This window comes from Furipterus horrens, unplaced genomic scaffold, assembly GCF_987537825.1.
Source record: "Furipterus horrens unplaced genomic scaffold, mFurHor1.1.pri manual_scaffold_13, whole genome shotgun sequence".
Lineage (NCBI taxonomy): Eukaryota > Metazoa > Chordata > Mammalia > Chiroptera > Furipteridae > Furipterus > Furipterus horrens.
Genome location: NW_028327183.1, coordinates 5,335,512 through 5,351,825, shown reverse-complemented (window position 1 = coordinate 5,351,825; position 16,314 = coordinate 5,335,512). Strand labels below are relative to the sequence as shown.

The 16,314-nt window shown below is 40.5% G+C and overlaps 1 protein-coding gene across 1 annotated transcript in view; it reads left to right on the top strand.

The window, feature by feature from the left end:
* Positions 1-5,043: 5,043 nt before the first annotated feature.
* The window catches only part of LOC149993956 (protein fantom-like), a 30,155-nt gene continuing 18,884 nt past the window's right edge, over positions 5,044-16,314 (top strand). Inside the window, exons 1-3 of the mRNA XM_090260940.1 lie at positions 5,044-5,154; positions 7,133-7,206; positions 12,804-12,943. Coding sequence (XP_090117066.1) covers positions 5,044-5,154; positions 7,133-7,206; positions 12,804-12,943 — 325 coding nt within the window. The remainder of the gene's footprint in view (positions 5,155-7,132; positions 7,207-12,803; positions 12,944-16,314) is intronic.

The following is a 16,314-nucleotide window of genomic DNA, read 5'->3' as shown; positions in this document are numbered from 1 at the left end:
TACGCTTGATACCTGCTGCCGATCATTTCACCGTGTGCCAGGCAGCACAGAGGTCCCCTTGGCCAGTGACACTGGCCCCCTCCTACCGGCCATGCCCTCCTCCCGTTCTTGTCCGCTTCCCGAGGCCTGGCCTCTGGTCCTGTCTCTTCCCTTCCACCCTTGGCCTGCTACCGCATCTCATCTCTGTAAAAGCGTTCAGTTGCTTATCGGGTTTGAGATGATTCTTCACTGTGTGCCTTCCTGAAGGCCAGACCACATTCGTCACACTGTCGATTTTTCCTTCCGTGCACTTTGTATCGCTGACTCAGCGCTGTCCGCTGGACGGGGAGTCCTCCTTGTCATTGTTCACCCTCAAAAATACCCGTCATCATGATGACTGTTACATCCACAGCAGCCCCTACAACGGACCCTGAAAAATGATGACTAAAGACCCGCAGGTGCTTCATGTTGTCCCAGAAGAGGTGCCCCTTTTAGCGAACCAACTTTTTAGAGTTCCGCATTATTGTTGCTGATTTCTAAATGCTACTTACGTGGCCATTTGTGCCCACTTTGGGGGCGTCATTCGTATAAAATACTAAGTCATTTTCCTTGGCAATACTTGGAAAAGCCTAAAGTCCGAGGAATTTAGGAAAACGTTTAAGAAAACATCCACCAATTAAGTCACTGAAAGTTTTCGAGATACTTACTGGCCCTTGCCATACAATGAAAATTCAGAATTAAAATCTGTTATTTCTGTGACCCTATGTGGCTTACTGCATTCCTGAGGTTTAATTCTTAGTTGTTAATTTCATTAAATAATAGTTACTATTTAAATATATTTGACATATACACAGCGGGGCAAAAGTAGGTTTACAGTTATGAGTACATGAAACAGTTTATTCTTGTACTACTATTTATTAATTATTGTATTATTTCCCACACAAACAACTGTAAACTCACTTTTTCCCCAACCTGTATATCTTCTTGAAAATATTAACATACTCCAAAATAAGAAAAATAAAATTTCAGGGACAACTGAAAATACAAGAAAAGGATTGAAATTTTTTTAATAGTATTCTGTCCTTCCTTATCCGTGAATGTCGCTCACTGTTGAATGGTTAAACCAAGTAATTTTGGGGAAAACAGGTAAGTCATATTTTGACTTTTAAATATAAAAAATTGTGAATATTTTATTGAGACCTATAATATATAATTTTGTCCATGTTACAATTTCTTAGTAAAGATACTAGTATTATCTTTCATGAGTAAGGATAATAGCCTTGCTATTATCTTTTGTGAGTAAAGCGAGCACTAAGGGAATAGTAACTAGCATTCTGGGGAATGTTTGCTCAGAACTACTAGGAAACATGTTTTAGACACGTAATTATTTTAACATTGTGTTAAGACTTTACCGTGGGCAAGAGCCAGGTTCTTGGACTTGTTTATCTTCTGTGTGAGGACAACTAAGTGTCCAATGCCAAAATACAATGAACTTTCAAATATCAAAGAGGAAAAATTAAGTATTTCAAGTCCTCAGCTGGTTTACAGATGTGTGAGCTTTGTAGTCCATTTTCTGGTTCCAGTAGGGCAGTGTGACAATTTTTCCAATATGTGTACACCAGATAGGTTTTGGAAGCAAAATCACTTACTTTAAATATAGAAAAAGTTCTCTGAATCTAAAAAAAAAAAAATTATGTTGATTTTCCTTAAAAAAACAAAGCCTAAAACCAAGCTTCACATTTTCAAAGATACTTTTGAATGTAAAATGTATTAAATTAAGGAATCTTTCTCTGTCAGGAAAGTAAATGCCTTTTGAAAACAGGTATTCATTTAGATGTATGATTAACCTTTAATAAGATCTTCCTGTTAAATTCTACATTGGCTTTAATCTCAGTAGGAAAAATACAGACGAGGATTGCAGCATCTAGAGTTTCTACGTACCCTGTGGACGTTAAATGATCTCTTACAGCGCAAGGCACATCTGCAGCGCATTTAAATGCCAGCTTTGGGCATTATTAGGATAAAATGCTAAGTCACTTTTTTTAGAAATGTTTTGAAAAGTTCAAACTCCAGGAGGAAACTCCAATAAATGGTAATCTCATGATAGCACTTGTTTCGAGGGAGCCGGTGGGAAGATGGGGAGGCTCTGGTGCGTATTTTTCACCTGGGGAAGAGCCGCGTGATAAGTCTGAGGGTTGGTGGCGGAACAGTTTCTCTGCTAAGCGGCGCTGTCCCTTGGCACCATCTGTCAGGAGACTGTAAAACAACTTTAAACCTGTATTATCAGTCATTGTTTAGGAGACACAAGCCATCACATTTGGGGCTTCCTTCAAGTTCTGAGAGTCTTTGGGTTTATAAAGCTTCAAGTGGTGATTGGTTGGTTTTAAATAATCGAATCCTAAGTGTAGAATAAACTGAAAATCGTGGTGACTGATCTGCAGGCGTGTAAAGTTTTTCTAGGTAACAGTTGGTGAAAAATTGTGATTCTGTGACAGATTTTTTTTATTATTATTATTGCCTTGCATTTGTTACTGTCTCTTTTTTTCCCAAAACATATCGTTGAAGGTCAAACATTCGGGACAATGTAGAAATGATTAAGCTTCATAAGCAGCTAGTGGAGAAAAGCAACGCTCTTTCAGTAATGGAAGGAAAATTCATTCAGCTTCAAGAGGTACTGTGATCATTTATTTTATTACCGTAACGCGTGCATACAAATGGCCCAAATCGGGTTCAAGTTGTATATTTTTAAATATAATTGTTGTAATACTAAAAAGTAATTTTTAAAGATTACTCTTTTTGTTGCCAATTTCGTATAATTTCACTTTATATATTATCTGTTATTTATAACTTAATACCTGAAGAAATGACCCACTGGTTGGACTTTTTATAAATATCCGTGTCATCTTAAAATGATAAACACCTTTATTACAAATCCCCTGATGTTAAGAAGTTTTATTTTTCACCCCTTTTGCCTGCGTTTCCATGGGCACGTCGCACTGAAGGGTTAGAGGTATTTGCATGTGCCTTCCATGCTAAGCATTTATGAAATGTCCGAGATAGACCAGAGTTACAAATAGGCCGCTAATCGAGTTTTGTTATGTCTTTCTTTGATGTGATGTTTTGCTTTGTTTTGTCACTAAAATATTTGAATATCTGTCATGTCAACTATCAGTGTATTTATCCTGAATCTTAACCATCCAGGTTGATAGTACTTGGAACTCTTCAGCCCCACTATTGATTTAACAAGGACTGTGGCCTCACGGGAATGTGCCGTCAGAGGAGTTTACTGGCACTGCATAATTAACGTGGGTTCTGGAGTTAATGAACCCCAAAACAGTCCAGATGAACAGGATTTATATTAAGCAGCACGGGGGTCCCCCATTATCTGCAGTTCCCCTTTCCATGGTTTCAGTTATCCATGGTGAACCACAGTCTGAAGATATTAAGTGGAAAATTCCAGAAATAAACCAGTCAGAAGTTAAAAATTGCATACCGTTCTGAGTAGCATGCTGAAATCTGGAGCCGTCCCACTCTGTCCTGCCTGGGCCGCGGGTCACCCCTTTGTCCAGCGAGTCCACGCCGCATGTGCCACCGGCCTGCTGATCACTTAGAAGACGTCTTGGTTACCAGAGAGAAAGATAGAGACCACATTCACATAACGTCTGTTAGAGTATATTGTTATAATTGTTCTATTTTGTTATTAGTTATTGTTGATAATATTCTACTGTGCCGAATTTATAATTCACAATTTATCCTAGGTATGTATCTACAGGAAAAAACAGTATGTCTACGGTATGGCACTGTCGGTGGTTTCAAGCATGCACTGAACGTGTCCGCCAAGGTCAAGGGGGCATGATATACTTTCTCTGAAGTTCTGAGACAGGGAAAGCAGTAAATCGATGCAAAGCGTGGGGTCATCTGAAGCCTAAATTCACTCTTAAACCATATACCTACCTCTTCTATGAATAAGAGAGTTTACGACGGAGTGGGAATGACAGTGTGCTCTCTCTGCGTCGATAGAAGAGGGAGATTAAAAATACATGTAGTTGAAAAACACTTCTAAAATGAGGAATTCAGAAAGGAATTCAAGAGTGATTCATTCTTTTACCACTGACTATTTTGATCGCCATATGTCAGTGATGCCAGGTATTTGTTTAAATGCCAGCACTAAGGCAGTGTCTGCTAGAGCACAGGCCCTGGGAGCGACATTGGGTACCGAATTGAGAGGTCCAGGCCAGCAGCTTCAATGAGTATAAAGGCCAGAGAAAGCTGTTTTATTGTAACTCCAAGATTAACAAAAATTGGACTCATGGAGCTCAATAGCCATGTCTCCTTTAAATACCTGAAGACCTTCCATAGAACGTAAGTGATTTTAATAGTATATGAGGCATGCCTGGTGTGGTCCTAGGGTGTCTGAAAAGACTGGATTTTAATGTAATCACCGTTCTTATTTATAAAAGAAGTATGTGGCAGTTAAGTATATACGATTGAATTTAAAATATTCATAATTAGACATTTTGAAAAGTAAGAAGACTTCAGTAACTGTTTTTACTGAGTTGAATATTTTAATTTAATTAAAGCTAGCAGCTGGCTTTCCAAGGCTGTTTATATGTCGCGGTGACACATTGTTGCGATGTGACCACCTGTGGTCAGCGCTGGTGTGTGACACACACAGCAGCACTTCCACACATCAGGTCCACCCGCTGTCATCACAGCCAAAGGAAGAAAAAATGATTGCTAAAATAATTCACTCACTAGTCACTATCAACAAGTGAAAAAGGCAGAAATTTTTAAAAGGACAACAACAATTTGCGTCATTTGACTGCGTGCTCAGATAGTCCTGTATTTTCTCCCTGATGACACACCTAGGTTGTGAGTGTCTCTTGTGGACAGGTGCCACATACATTGTGAGGGGAAGAACAAACTATATAACAGGAACTTCATGGGGTAAATTTATCTATAGAATTGTAACTATTTGCTCGAGTCAGAATGCACAAACGTTGAAAAGATTTTCCTTTTGGTTTTTAGAAGCAAAAGACTCTGAGGATCAGCCACGATGCCCTGATGGCCAATGGAGAGGGGCTCAATAAGCAGCTGAAGGAGCAGCGTTTGAAGTGCTGCCGCCTTGAGGAGCAGTTACAGTCGGCGACGTTTTCCGAGAGAAGAATAGAAGAGGTGAGCCGCCCGCGTGTTCCGCCCCCGCTGCGTTAACACTCCTCCGTAACGGTTTTGAAAAAGGAAGAGAGAGACATTTCAAACATCATATTTATTGAAAAACGCTAAGCTACACACGTGGCACAGTGAAATGTAGTCCGCATGTTGTGTGGGGGGCAGATCAGTGCCTGGAGATGCCCGCAGGTGGCCCTGGCCTGGCCGCTCTGTGCCCGCTCAGAGCGCACACCAGAATCAACCAGTGGTGCATGAAGAAGGGAACAACAGCCAGGGTCTCTCTCTTCCTCTCTCTCTCTCTCAAATCAAAAAAAAATGTTTAATCTTTAATAAAATAATATATATATATATATATATATATATATATCGTCGTCGTCGGCAGCCGTCCGTCTCGAGAGACGATGGTGTAGCTTCTTAAGAGTCTATCTGCACGGCCGAGAATGGCTGTGCAGTCCGACTCGGGAGTGACATGGTATCTGTCTCCTCCCGTGTTGAATCGACATCTTGCGATGACGCTGAAGCTACAGAGCCTGGGCAGGGTGATATGGAGGGCCAGCTGTTGCCCATGCAGCAGACCCCCCCTCTCTTCGCAGCTGAAGGATCCAAGGGAAAGACGGAGTCAATACAGCTTGGGTTCAGGTGCGCCGCAGGAGTTGCCGGTGTTGACTACAACGTTGAACCGCCTTAGGGACTCCGGCTCCGGATTTTCTGTCGGGGTTTACTCCCTTAGCCTTTCCCCTGAAGAGGTATGCCGCAAGGCAGCGGAGGTTTTTTGGAGTCAGAGTTTTCCTTCTCTGATGTGCCCTGACTGGAAGATCGAACCAGCGACACTTAGCTCGCAGGCCGACGCTCAAACCACTGAGCCAAACCAGCCAGGGCTCATATATATATATACTTGCAAATATACTGAGACCCATAGCCGCCGGTTACATAAGAATTAAGGATCTTTGAGGGAGAAGACAACGATTTGAAGCAGGCGCCAGATTACCTGTGGAACTTCACTTTCTCGGTTTTAACAGCCTATGAGTCATTGGCAACACCGAGACAAAGCTCCAGGAATGCGTTTGTTTCGAGAAGGACGTGATATTTTGCAACATCAGCAATTTGGTGAAATTTTTTTTTTTTTTTTCCTAAGACGTTGTTTGAAAGCTCATCTTCCTCTTATTCGGGCTCTGTGTGTCTGCCAGCTTGCACAGTCTTTTTCTGGCGTCTGTTAAACTTCTTCTCAAAAAGAACGGAATTGAAATAAGAGGCCCGCGTTCTGTTCTAATCTTGGGAGAACCTTTACTGGGTCTCACGCCAGCATCAAAAGAGAACTGTGAGACCGGAAATGAATTTTAAGAGTGCACAGCTCCAGAGTATCCTGCTGCTTAAAACCGAAACGTCACGACAGAAAGCTGCATTTTAGTCAGCGGGATCGTTGTTGCCCCAGGTCCGTTTCTAGAAATGTTCGCTGGGATGAAACAAGGCATACAATTTCATGTTCTTATTCATATATTTAAAAGATGTGCCACTGGCTCTTTGTAAGTTCCACGGAACGTGAGAAATTATGTCGTCAGAGGAAGTAGTGACTGACACCATTTCTGTGACCCGTGAACCAAAAGAAAAGTTCATCCTTTTTCTTTCTTTACGGGCCAATTGGAAATTAATGCAAAGTGAATATAATGATGAAATTCAATCCGGAGGAAAGAGAAAAAACACTGTTTCCCCAGACTTAACAGCAAGCTTTTAACACATTCTTTATTGAGTTTTGGCACAGCTTGCTGTAAAGTAGTTATATTAAATTAAAACAGATATATTAATTTCATGTTTACTTAACAACTGGGGGGAAAAATCAGCGCTAAATTAAATACAGACAATATAAACGGCCTGGTTTGTAGTTGCAATTTAGAAAGCAAGACTGAGTGCGTCTGCCTCCTCTCGTGTGTTTTCCACCCCCTGTGATTTTATATGATAATCACCTAATGCGTAATTTTCATTTTAGCTGCAAGACAGAATTAATGATTTAGAAAAGGAGCGGGAACTTCTAAAGGAAAACCATGACAAACTTTACAACAGGTAAGTCATGGTTCCCTGTGTTCTCTCGTTCTCTTGTCTGAGATCTTTTAGATCAGAGCATTTGGCGTCAGAACAGCTAATATTGATTAAAGAATTAGCGACGGACGATCGCTAGAAATAGATATGTTGGAACATACATTTATACATGTTATAAAAGAAAATGAGCTTTGGGGGGCGCATTGGCAGTAATTTTTTTTAGCCTGCGTGGTGATCTGTTACTAGGAAAACCCTGTCACTGTCGCTGTTCACAGTCGCTGCCATTTAGTGAGCACGGGCCAGAAGTTAGTAGGCGCTGGATGCATGCTCTGCGTGCGTTATTGTGAGTCCCTGACAGCGGCCTGGAGATGCGGACCTTGTACGTGCCCACACTGAAAATGAAACAGAATTAAATAATTTGCCCGCCCTCTTAACGCTGTGCTGTGACAGAGCTTGGGTTTGAGGCTCTCAGGGTCCCTCCAAGCCTTTGCTTTCTTCCACGGGGCTGCCCAGCCCACGAGCTGAGAGTGATTCTTTTGGGAGAGGCAAAGGTGTTAACATACAATTGTCTCTGTTCCGCATAAAGAGAAACACAAGCATCTTTATCTCAAGATAAATCTTAAAGAGCTGTTTCAATTTTGTTTTTTATCTGCTTTGTAATTGAGGTATTTAAAAAATTATTCCCTTCTCCCAATGTTAGAAGCAGACCTCTGCTCCACAGCTAAGTGTAGGTAAGGGATACAGATATCTATGTGTGTTTAGTACATGAAACTGATACATAATAAATACACATTGACATGAAAGTATATTTTATATATATTGAAATATCTATGTTAGAGCTGATACAACAGCTGCTCTCCTTGATCATAATTTGAACCATCAGAAAGTAGTCATCTGATCTACAGCTATATCTTTAACTTTTTAGCTGTATGTTTTGTTTTGTAAACTAAATTTATATTTTTTAATTAAATCATACCTAAAGAGTGTAGTGATAGGTTTTCATTCCTTTTTACTTTGAAAAGAGATCTAAATTAGTGTTACGCGTCCTTCCAATGGCATGCCTCATCCATGTGGTCTGCCTGCTAGTGCTGGTTACCTTTGCACGGTGGCTTGTTATATTGAGGGTGACAAATAACAGCTTCAGGCCTCAGTTAAAATAATATCTGGGGCTCTCCAGCAAGGACAGACTGGCTGAAACTCTTCCTGGGGGACTTAACTTCAATCCTCTTCCAGACATTTGGCCCCTTCAGCCCTGATTAATCTTACCTGAAGCATTTATTACGCCTCTCGTTCTATATTCCCATCTCTATAAAACAATGCAAAGGTTTATATGGATCTGTACCTAAGTATTTAGTATTACAGTTGTGTGCCTGAAAAATTCAAATCCCAGTACACAGATTGCACAACCACCCTCTTGGGTGGCGGGGGAATTGAGCCTCAAAAAACGTGTGACTTGTACAGAGTCAGATGACATTGCTGAGACACTGGTACATGACTAAAACCAAATTCTTCTGATTCTAAAACTTGATTCCCCCCCCCTCCCCGCCCGTGCTTCACTGTTTCTGATTTTAATTGAATTGGAAAACTGTGTTTTGAAAAGGGAAACATTCGTGGAATAACAGAGCTGTCATACACTCAGAAATTTTTATTGCTTTTTGTCTTCAACTCCTTATAATTTCAAATAATTTTAACACGGCCTTACTACAAGAAAATGCGTGCCATTTGGCCATTACTTGTCCATTTTGTCCTTCCCCCCAGTTAGGGGATTAACTGAGCATACTCTTTTGGAATAAAACACTTCGCTGGGACTAAAGCATAAATGGAATTTTTAGAAAGACATGTTTTTCTCATATTTACTTCATCACTATGGAACTGTCTTTCTCTATTAAATGATGACCTACAGGTGTAAATATAACTTCGAATGTTGGGGTTCTTTTTGTTTTTGCTTGAGCTACATTCCTTTTTCTGTTACATTAAACAGGCTTCATTATGCTGCTTACACTTAAATTTCGTGTCCGGCGTATGGAAGTAAACGTGTGTAATGAGCTTAGTCATAATGTCTTGTGTCAAAAAATAAAAAAATAAAAAGTCACGTCACGTCAGCCCGAAACCCAGCAAGCGCACACATAACAGCAAATAGAACTATAAAATTCTCTAATACCATTTTTTAAATATATGTTTTCAGAAGTTGGAGAAACTACAAAACTCAACAAAAACTCAACAGACTCCAAATAGCAGCATCATTCCTAGGATTCTCTGTACCCCGGGGCCTCGCGTCCCTGTTATCCATCATCGCCGACGGCCCGCGCTCATCAAAACCTGCCTGCGCGCTGTTGGCTTAGTCATAGTGATAGCGTGTTTTCAAAGGGAGAGCATTTGTTTGTTATCCAAAATTGGCCAGTTTTCAGGGAGAAAAAAATGCGATTTGCAGATTGCCTTCTCATCTTCCTTTTTCAAATGAAATTTTGAATGTGTTTATTACTTGACATCTGACATATTAGAGAATCATCTGGTAAGATAAAACCCGCATGTTAGTATTTGGTATGAGCCTTTTTTAATATGCTGAACATTCTTGATACAATGCCAAGAAATAAGCACAGCTTTTAAGAAAAGCCAATTTAAAATTTGGAATAAATGGTTTGCGATTAAATCTTTGAATTTGGTTCGAGAGAAACTCTATACTATGAAATAGGAAAGCTGTACATATCCCATTCTTGAAGTTAGTCTAGTTTTAGCGTGTTGTAGTTAATGAATGCAGCTGTCCTTCAGCTGTCATGTATATGAATAACCAGGAGAACAGGAAATGCAGGCTTCCCCGCCCCTTTGAAACCTCTTCACCTCTCCGATCCAGCTCAGGTCCAGCCCATTAGAGACTGAAGCCGCAGAAGCTGTTTAAGGTGATTTTAAGGTAGAAACTTCCCGAGAGACACTAATCTAATGCCTGTTGTTAAAAAAAATAAAATAAAATAAGTGGTTTCTGAAGATGATAGTAACCATTTAAGAATTGGGTGAATCATGTGTTTACAATGTGACCATCACCTGAGATCCACAATTTAAAGGAACTACGCTGACCACCCATGGACTCTCTGTGCTCCATTTCTGTACCACGAACACCTGTCCCGGCCGGGAATTGCGGGAGCTCATGTGGTCGAATGTGAGCACTGTGTGCTTCCCAGAAATCAAACAAGTATGTTTGGCCCATCATTTCTCTTTCAATAAGTGAACGATCCTGATGGAAACATGCATTTAATTTCCATTAGGCCCTCACTAAAGTACCTATGGGTTTCTTTAGGGGTGATTTAGAGCTTATACTTCCTTGTCCCATTAGGATGCCCTCCTGTAAGAAAAAAAGACCCTCGGGTAGAGAGGAGCGCTTCAGCTCCCATTCTGATCCCTGCTGCTGCTCATGGGGGGGTGTTTACAGGATGCTGCCCCATGACTGCAGTGGGCAGCCCCGTGAGCAGAGGGGCACCCCATCGCTCCTCCAGCGCAGGGTAACCATGAACCGTGCACAAAGACCCACCGTGACCCCCCTCAGTTGTCACTGCAGGCCATGTACGAAACCGTTTTCATGAATAAAAGGCTCTCAAAGACTGTTCTCATATGCAGATTTAATCATGTACAAGCCTTTACAGAGAAAATGGAGCCAGATGTGGCTTCCCGTCACCGTCCCGCAGATGTCTCCGAGCGCAGAGGAGCTCGGTGAATTCCAGAGGAGTTCCTCCTGAAACTCCGGCGGAATGTGATCCTCCACGCAGAGGGGAGATAGCTCACTAAATTCAGATTGACTTACGCTGATTTACACTAGCGTTTTGTGGGTTTGGAAAAACCAGCCTGCTAAATTGTTCTTAATTTAAACACATACAGCTTCTGATGTTTCTGCCAGATTAACTGTTGGTGATCTTCTTGCCGGTACTAATGCTATTGGAACACCACTGTTTCTCATTTTTGGCGTCTGATATAATGTATAGTTGTGCCTATTTCATCATGCTAATTTTTTTTCTGGGTAGTACATGTTTTTAATAATACAAGACACACACCCCCACACACACACATATAAACACACATGCATATATACATATGCGTTTGGTATATATAATTTGACCAGACACAGAATTTATATGTGTTCTTTATTTTAAAATGAAAATGTAAAGGAATATTGTTTATTTTAGTATTTAAAGTACGTATTGTATTTAGATTTCATTTAAGTCTAGGAAATTGTACCTTTTAAAAAATTAATTTAAAATATTGGTATACCAGAGCCATGCATTTTTTAAGGCTCCATATGTGCACATTGCTAGATGAAACAGATGTCATATTTAGAAAAACTTCTAGAATTTCATTCATTCTAAGGTCATGTTATTTTAAATGCAATAAAAACATTCAAAATGTCAGATGAATGCACAGGTTTTTTTTGTTTTGTTTTGTTTTTTTCTTTTCAAAGCTCTGCCTCCCAGAAAAGTATCTCTTTTGAAAACACAAACAAACAAACAAAACCTCAAGACTATCTGGGAACAATATTAAGGGCAATTTTCAGTAACCAGTTTCTTTTTTATTTACTTCATCACCAGCACAAAACCAGACTTTATACATGTTTTTGCTTCATTTACTGGGCTTCAAATAAGCAGAAGGGTCAAAGCTGCTGATAATTATTCAGTCATATCAAGCTTCCCAGATAATAGTTTTCTGCTGAAATACAGATCAAGATCAGTTTTTCCAAAACCTGGCCATCACCTGGGAGCTTTATAAAAACAGAACTCCTGGCCCCGGGATCTTCATTTTTAAGTCTCCCCAAGTGTTCCCCATATAGCTGGTCCGGCGTCATGGTTTAGCTGAGGCCAGCATTTGGGCACCACGGGACTGTACCCCTTCTGTGTGCCCTTCGCCAGTTAGTTCTCCACTGTCCCGGCCAGTCTTGGCCGTTACTCGATTTTAACAATCGTTGAAACTGCCGGGCTTTGATTGAGGGATACAAAATTCTGCCTTCGTGATTCTTAGCAGGGTGTTCTCACAGGGCTCTCCTCCCCAAGAGGTGTGGCAAGAGAAACTTGGTCGTAAGCCTGTTTGCTTTTGTTTGTTTAGGACAAAAACTGCCTTATCACTCCTTCCTAATGTCAGAATGGCCGCCTGTCGTTGGGGACGCTGCCACTCTGTGGCCAGTGTGTTGTGACTCTCTTATGACCACAGGCTTGTTGATCGTTTCATGTTCTTGAGTTCAAGATCAGGCCCCACCTCCTGTAGAGGAAGAGGGTTTGTCCGTGGGAGAGAGACTGGCTGGGTCCCCTGGCGATTGCTGAGGTTTGGGACTGCGGATTCCTCTGGAGGACGCGCACTATCTGAGTTCCTCCCCTAGTCCCACGAAAGCTGCGCTCTGCCAACTTTTCTGACTGGAGAGCTCTAAATTAAGGCCAGTTCCTCTGCTCGTCCCGCAGACCCTTTCATGTTCCCCAGCCGCAGCGTGAGCAGGGCGCCTCGCTCTCCCCAGCAGCAGACCGGCATGTGTTTACCTAATGCCTAAGCCGTGAGGCCAGGGGCCTCTGCGCCCCCAGCAGCTCCCCCCGCCGCGGCTCTCGGCGCAGGCTGACCCCGGGCTTCGCCCGCGCGCCCCGTGTGTTTTGCAGGGCCCTCCGTGCCGCCCCCGAGGAGCAGTGGAAGCTCAAGGAGCAGCAGCTGCAGGTGCAGATCGCCCAGCTCGAGACGGCCTTAAAGTCCGATTTAACAGACAAAACGGAAATCCTCGACCGATTAAAAACGGAGAGAGGTACCTGTGCAATGACTGCTGGCTTGTTCATTTCAGACACGTGCCGTCCCCGTGGGGATTCACGGGCGCCGGGGCGCGCGCCGTGGTGCCCGCCGCTTTGCCAGGGCCCCCCGCTGCGTGCGGCCGTCCACCTGCAGGAGGTATTGGCTGCTCAGAACTTTACTTCTGCTCAGCCTCGAGGCCAAAGGGATGGTTCTTGGCCCGGAGTCATCCTTATCCGGGCTGGCTCTCATTGGTTTAGTTTTCCTAGATTTTGAGCCTTTTCTCAACAGCCAGCAAGTGTTTATTTGCTGGGCCCTGTTCTAAGTCCTGGGGAAACAGCAGAGAATGAAACAAAGGCCTTGCCCGCAGGCGGCAGAAATTCAATGGGGAGAAACAGGCAGTAATTAAGGAAGTATGTAACATGTCTGTCGGTGGCAAGTGCTCTGGGGACAAAAACAAAGCACTGTGAGGCGACAGAGTGGCAGAAGCTTGCCAGGGAAGGTCCCTCTGATAACGAGACATCTAATTCTTCACTGTGACAGTGAACTTACATGCCAGGAAGCCTTGTCAAGATGTCCCTGCTGTAAAAATTCAAGTCATGTGTGCGGGGGTGGGGGGGGGGCGGGGGGGCAAAGAACAGTGCTACCGAAGGAGGGCATGTGTGTTCTAGTTTGCTTTGCTTTTTTTTTTTTTTTATTGTGAATAAAAAACAAGGACTGATGATGAAAAAAAAAAAACAAAAGATGTCCCTGCTGAGTAATAATCATTAATAAGTTTCATGTTTCGAGTTACAGGTCTCACCCTTCCTGTCTCATAGAAGTAAAATAATTATAATTACAGTAGATGTTTCATTTACTATATTCTACACACACACATTACACACAAACGCAGAACAGGGGAATTGAATCATTGCTTCAAATGTTGTATCTGTTGCTCATCCACTAGGTAAACCAAGCTGATGTGATAATCAGGTTGCTTCTTTGGAACATGTGCGGTTTTGTCGTATGAGAACGTTTAAAAGTTTAATGCAGGCTCAGTAAAAAAAAAAAAAAAATACATATCTTGTCAGTATTCTATATAATGATTTAAATCACAATCCCATACTCCATTAACAGCAAGAAAGATTCTTTTTCCCATTTTAATATTTCTGAAATTGGGATGCATTTTATAAACCTTAACATTTAAAAATTACGGTGTGACTTTTCACATTTTAAGAAGGCTGAAACAGAACACACTTCATGATGGATCCAATCTTAATTTCAATGAAACAGTTCTGTTTAGAACGTGATTAAATTTGATGAAAGATTATTTACGAAAGTTTCTCTAGAAGATTGTGAGCAGAGTAAAATAGTGACATGATTTCTGACCAGGGGGCTATTTAAAGTTTTGATGTCAGAGATACACAAGTTTCTGATTTTACTGCACAGCACTGAGCACCTAACCGAGCGCTTTGTTTAGTTAGTAGTTGCTCAATGAATCCTTGCTCACTGAAGAAAACCTATAAGTCGCTCTCTTCCAAAAACATAAATTTCTCATTCTTCAAGGAAAAAGAAATGAAATAAAGTTTTCTTATTTCTGTGCTTTCTGTACCTCTGTAGATATTAAGAATTCCAAAATTGTTATCTGTCGACATCTGAACTGATCTCTGGAAAGAAACTCTTCTTAAGGGGATAGAATCTTGGTGGCCTTTTTTAAAAATTTGTTTATTGTTGTTGAATCGATTCTGAGGAGCCTTATAAATCATTAAAGCTACAATTGCCAAGTTATTTTATTGCAGCTAGTCCATTTTTCATCTCTTTTTATCGGTTCTTATGTCTCATTTGGATTTTCTGAATAATAAAAATAACTCATGTACACCATAAAAAAAAAAGTCCAGTAAACAAAAAAATTTTTAATCCTTCAATTTGACAGCACTGAAGATAATCTCTATTGATATTTTTATGCCTGTCCTTTTAGAGTCTTCTCTATGTATATAGTTTTATAACATGCTTTTTTTTACATTATGAAATAATTCCTTGAGTGTGAATTCACATCATCATGATCTGTCATGGTTGTCATAGTTTTTCGGTGTGAGAATGTATCATAGATTTTTTAACAGTCTTCTCCTGATGAATTTTTAAATTGCTTTAGTTTTTAAATATCATAAAAAATTTCTAAACAAATTTTATATATTTATTCATTTTTTTCTAAGGAAAAATTACTGGAACTAAGCCTTTATTTTTAATGCAACTGTTATTTTTGCCTGAATACCTGAAATGTATAGGTCTAATGATTTAAGTTCTTGTTTTTTTGTGAAAATGTTACAATAGATTATAAGAAAAATATTGCAACCTTTAACTATTTTTTCCAGGGGAACACTAAACCAAAAAATTGAAATTGCCTATTTAAGGGACTCTTTCAATATTTAGAAAGTTCCTTTTTGTGTAGCAGATTTTGAAATTGTGTGATTTTACTTTGAAGTCCCCTCACACATTTACCTTTTCATGTATCAAGTGTTCTTTGCCAGAAGATGTTTCCCTGGCTTCTTGAAATCATTCATCTAACTGGCAAATTATTTTTAGAGAAGACTCACCTCTTTATTCAAGGTACAAATTAGTTTCAGATTGTGTGAATACGTGGGGGAAGGATATGTAAATGCAGTTTGCATTTGGTTAATGCTTAAATTAACTGCATGTGTTTAAGGGCCTGCTTTTGAAAGCTCCTTTCTATCTTTAGCTGAAACGCATAATTCAGCATAATGCATATGGTTATATTGATCACAGCTGAAGATATTAACACAAAGGAGTTCTGAAAATTGTTTAGTTGAATTGTTCTCTGCACTCTGCTTATTAATGGCGTGCCTGAAGAACATAATTTTAAAAGAGTGAAATGTTATCTCATTTGAATAAAATGCTGTTTAGTTTAACCTGCTTTTTGTCAAATCATAAGGTAAAGAAGGTTATTTTTCATCTTGTACAGAGTACTTTGATTTTTCATATTATAATTCTGCAAGTCTATTTCCTCTTTGAACTATAGTGTCTCCCAATAAACAGTTTAATAAAGCAAAAATATAGTGAATAATTCTCCATAAAATTCAATAGAGAAAGTTACTGGTATTCAGTAATATCTTCTCCCATTGAGTTCTTTCCTTATTAATAATGCCACAGTTTTGAACATATGGGGACCTAGTTGTTGAAACAAAAATCAGTAAAAGAAGAAACATTGGAATAAGTTTAGTTATATTTACTAGCATATCATTCTCAGGGCCCTGCTCTGCAGAATTGAAACAAAAGGGAAACTAGGGCGTAGTTTAATGTAATTGTCATTTAATTGTCTAAATGAACATGGAGCAGGCCTGTCCTTTCCACTCGGGCTCACCCTCAGAGTGCCTGGACGTTTTGCTGGCTAGA